Below are 5,285 nucleotides of genomic sequence, written 5' to 3'. Positions count from 1 at the left end.
TATATATATATATATATATATATATATATATATATATATACACACACACACATACATACACACACCACACACATGTATATCATCATCATCATCATCATTTAACATCAGTATTTCATGCTGGCAGGGGTTGGATGGTTTGACAGGATCTGACTGCATCATGAGCTAATGTCTTCTTTGGTATGAGTTTGATAGCTGCATGCCCTTCCAGACACCAACAACTTTGCAGCATGTGCTAGGTGCTTTTTTATTATATCTATACATATAACCATAAAAATGTGCGTGTGTGTATGCATATATGTTTCTTACATCTATACATATAGACATAAAAATGTCACACACACACACAAACAGCCACATATACCAGGTCATCTCATAAATAATGTTTGAAATATCATATATGTAATTTCTATCAAATTTTACAGTATTCTTAAATGTCAAATGGTATTAATTGAGACTCATATGAATTTGGAAACCTTTAACTTAGTATAATTTCTTTTTACAAAATAATGTAACTGAATTAATTACTAATATTAACCCCTCAAAGATGGATGTATCGAAGGAGCATTTAAGGCACATAATGCTTTAAGAGTTCAAAAAGAGAAACAATGCAGCAGCAGCAACCTGAAATATCCATTCTGTTAACGGGGAAGAGTACCTGAATGAAAGTGGTTGCAGAAAATGGTTTGTAAACTTCTAAAATGTTGATTTCAGCATAAGAGAGAGAGGCCATGAATAGGATGCTTTGTTGAATTTGATGATGTACTTCTTTTATCAAAGCTTGAGAAGGATAATGCTGTGTCAGATGAAGAATTGAGAACAAGCTCAATTCAAGCCATTCAACTATTTACCACCATCTTCAACCACTTGGAAAGGTGCCCAAACTTGGAAAATGGGTTCCCCATGATTTGACAGACGCCAACCGAAAATCACAAGTGGACATCTCCTCTCTTGAATGTATCTCACTATTTTTGGACAGATTAATGACTAGTGATAAAAAACGGATTTTTATGAAAACATGAAGCAACACAGGTAATGGCTTAGTTGTGGAGAACAGATTAAACCACAACACAAAAAGGACCTCCTCGCAAAAAAGGTTCTTCTTTCAGTTTGGTGGGATTGCATTGGAGTGATCCACTTTGAGCTGCTACCAACTAATGAAACAATTACTGCTCACACCTATTGCCAATAATTAGAGGGTTTGAGGCCTTATTATTCCCTTCAGGGGACTGTCACATTAAGTTGACAGCATACAACTACTTCATCGTATCACTACTGCATAAATCTCTCTGAGAGATTTAGAAATGTATAATTTCTAAACAAAAGGCCTGCTTTGATGAATCATAAAGGAATGGTGTTTCATCAGGATAATGTAAGGTCCCATACTAAAGATTACATCAGATAAAATTGAAGAACTTGGCTGGTAAAAAAATCTTTCACCCACTTTATTCCCAGACCTTGCTCCTTCTGATTACCATTTGTTTTGAAGCTTACAGAATCATTTAGATGGATTAGTACTCAAGATTTGCATAGAGGTCAAAACTGACCTCTCTTCCTTCTTCTCATCAAAACCAATGGAATTTTAAAAAAAACATGAGTAGATGGAAGGAAGTTATTGATAATGATGGGAATTATTAACAGGATTGAATTTTAATAAAATGTAAAATTAAATCACTTTTTCCCTTATCCAAAATTCAGACATTACTTATGGGATGACCTGATATATTGTATAAAGCATGAAGTTACTGCATCACATAAAACCAAACCTCCCCAAATAGCAGTGTGATTGTAAAACTCACCTGTTGCCAGTATGCTGCTATCTCAGGAAGATTTAAACACTCACAGAGGTAAACCAAATTGAGTACATCTTTTTGAAAACAACTCCCGCCAAAACCTGAAACAACAACAACACTGTATAAGGATACTATTTAACCCTTATAAGATTATCAGACAGATCTATCAGTTTATGGTTTTATGTGTTTGAAAGACAAGTTGATATATCAAGAATATGTAATTTCCAATATCTGTGGAGATTCTTTTACAGAATTTTGAATAATGATTTGTAATATAAGGAAACAGAGGCAGAATATATATAGCTGATTATATTAATCCTAGTATATGATTGCTATGTTCATCATTATTTAGCATATGTATTCCATGCTGGCATGGGTTGGGTATTATTTTATAAGAAACTGAAAGTTCCAATCAGACTGGGACTTGAACTTCTGATATAAATTATACTACAAGCCACATTTTATGCAAAAGTTGTCAAATAAATATTCATATTAATCATGCTTGAATATATTTCTGTTAATAGCATAAGCATCAATTATAATTATTTTTAACCATTTGTTTCAACCTGTATAAATCCATTATGCTCTAACATCTTAACAACATTTTAAAATATTAACAGATAATACATGCAAAAGTGGCTAAATTTTCTGTTCTGCTGCTAGACTAGCTGCTTTATCAACTAATTCACTGTTGTGAGTGAATTCTGCTTTCCATTTTCACAGAGGGCAATGAACTAAAGGACGCTGAGTTAATTAATTAAATCAGTGGTATGTGAATCAATATCCTAAAAAAACTAACCATAGTTGTTAACCACCAATAATTAAACAACTTTACTTCAATCATATCCAAGATCAATAGATGATGATTGACAGATATGAAGGACAAGCATATTACCCATCATATGACAAGTAACTTTCGAATATACTTTAGCCACCACACGTAATATCAGAAAATATGGCATTCATGCAATATCTATAATTTAACTTTTAAATTTCTTTGTGCTTATAGAAAATGATTAATTGAATATCAATTTTCAGAATTAAATGAAAGAAATTTCTTATTCAAATTTTTGCAATAAATATGTCATTATTTTTCGAAATCTTATCAACATAATTGAAAACTAATTTCTGTAAAATTTCATAAAAAAACATGAATCTTTTAGTAAGTTATAAGATGCTCATCCTGCACCTCTTATATTAACTCTCTCTTTATCTTTCTTTTTCTCTCTCTTACTTTCTCTAATATGATGTAAAGTGTGACTGAAGAAATCAACCAAACTAGCAAGTAAGCAACCAACCAATTTATATATCAGCTATTATTAATATAAACTATAACTAATTTCAACTTGTCCTAAGTATCTTCAGTTACAGGTTAAAGTGAGATGTACATATTTGTATGTGTATGCTATATACTTACCAACACTGGCTTTCAAAAACTTTGGCCCAATCCTGGTGTCAGTTCCAACAGCATGAGCCACTTCTGACACATCAGCCCCTGTAGCTTCACAGATTGCAGATACAGCATTGATGCTAGATATACGCTGAGCTAAAAATGCATTTGCTGCCTAAAATAATATTTAAAATAACATATATGTATCAACAACCTCACCATCATCATCATCAAAAACAATTTCATATGTATTTTACAGTTCCACTATAGTTTTGACAGGTTAAATTCTATGTAACAGTGAACTTAATAGTTCAATGGTTTAAGCCTTTAGCAATTAAATCATCCATGTGAAGCCCAAATATTCTACCCATTTTATGTTCAAATCAGCTAGATCTGAACTTTCATGCTTACTCAACAATGTCATTCTAAAAATAAACAATCCCATCATCAAACTCTTGAAGCTATGAGATAATGCACAATTAATTCAAAACAGTGGGAATAAACAAGCATTGCATTTGACAAAAAGTCAACTGAATGCCAAAAGGGTTAATGTGTTATACAATGAAACTAACAATAGTTTAGTGATTTAGTATTACAAGTACAACTTACAACAATTTAATGGTTTAGTGTGTTACACAGTAAACATAACAATTTAGTGATTCATTGTGTTTCACATCAACCCTTTTGTTAACATATTTCTAATGAAATAATTTAGTAAAATGACTTTGCCATTATTAGACTGGTGATTGGAACGTAGATTTATATGTAATTTCAATAGAGGATTTTAGTTTTGATAACTTTAAAACAAGAAGTTTGTATTGTAGAATTAGAGGTAGTCTCAAGTGGATTGGTATTAGAAGTGAACCTAACAACAATTTAGTAGTTAACAATTTAATGATTTAGTGTGTTAACAGTAAAGCTAACAATGCAGTAGCAATAACAACAGTTTAATGATTTTAGTGAATGCACTGATTTAAATAATAACTTGGCAATTTAGTGATACACAATAAACCTAACAGGAGTTTAGAAATTTAGTCTCATGATAGACCTAACAATAATTATGTGTGTGTGTGTATATATATATATATATACACACACACACATACAAATATTTCACGTAAACCCGGAGTTTCTACCTTTAAAAACAAGGAATTACAACATTTTACTTGTGTGGATTCTTTGCTACCCTGGTAACTATTTAGCTATTCTTTCCGTATTAATTGTTAACAAGGGAAAAATACACACACCTATATATATATATATATATATATATATATATATAATTCAGTGTTACAAAGAAGACCAAACAACAGTTTGGTGTAAGTATAACAATTGCATAGAGAAGATAAAAGATAGATTTAATCATCTTTGAAATACTGATTTAATGAGATGTTGAAAGGTAAAAACAGGAGGAAACAAGACTGAAATTGTGAAAAGAAAAACAAAAGAAAATGAAGGAGATCAAGAAATGAAATATAAAATAATCAGTTTATGATTTGCTTTAATATAACAATTGAATTATGTTTGAATAACAATCTATACAGTAATTAAAGTTTTCACCAACATTAAGGGACATCTGGCTGCTAACTCGACTTAAAAGGTTAGACTACCATACAGAGCTACCATATTCTGACTCTACAGCAGTGCAAGGAAATCAAAACAAGTGTGAAAACATACCAGTTTTGATAGTTCTGAAGACCATGTGTTCATGGTGATGATTTTCTCTGGAGCTACCCAATGTTGGTATATCCACTGAAGGGCCATGATAGCTTCTTGACCTTCTGGGGTTGGGTCACCACCAATGAGGACCCGGTCTGGGCAAAGAAGATCCTTAATGGCTGTTCCTTCAGCCAAGAACTCTGGATTGGACAGAATCTGAAACAAGAAACCAACTTAAAGGAGGGAATCTTTTAACTAACAACAACCACACACACAAAGCAAAAATATTATTTCACTTTACACAAAATTTTTTAATCATCTCCACATGTTATATATTTGTGCATACGTTTAGAATGTTATCTCTCTCTTTAGCTATTTATTTAGACTTTCTGTCAAACCACCATTTTTACTCTTTATAAATATATATATATATATATATATATATA

At 31.5% G+C, this 5,285-nt stretch overlaps 1 protein-coding gene across 2 annotated transcripts in view; it reads right to left on the bottom strand.

Annotated features, from left to right (window-relative positions):
• LOC106872643 (UDP-glucose 6-dehydrogenase) overlaps window positions 1-5,285 on the bottom strand; it is a 253,811-nt gene that overhangs the window by 38,484 nt on the left and 210,042 nt on the right. For both annotated transcript variants that reach the window (XM_052969546.1, XM_052969547.1), the window contains exons 5-7: window positions 4,858-5,055; window positions 3,208-3,355; window positions 1,797-1,891 (exon numbers count right to left, since the gene is read on the bottom strand). In XM_052969546.1, the coding sequence (XP_052825506.1) occupies window positions 1,797-1,891; window positions 3,208-3,355; window positions 4,858-5,055 (441 nt within the window). The remainder of the gene's footprint in view (window positions 1-1,796; window positions 1,892-3,207; window positions 3,356-4,857; window positions 5,056-5,285) is intronic.

The sequence above is a fragment of the Octopus bimaculoides genome, chromosome 7, assembly GCF_001194135.2.
Source record: "Octopus bimaculoides isolate UCB-OBI-ISO-001 chromosome 7, ASM119413v2, whole genome shotgun sequence".
Taxonomy (NCBI): Eukaryota; Metazoa; Mollusca; class Cephalopoda; order Octopoda; family Octopodidae; genus Octopus; species Octopus bimaculoides.
Note: the sequence above shows the minus strand (reverse complement) of the source record. Positions and strands in the feature narration are given on the sequence as shown.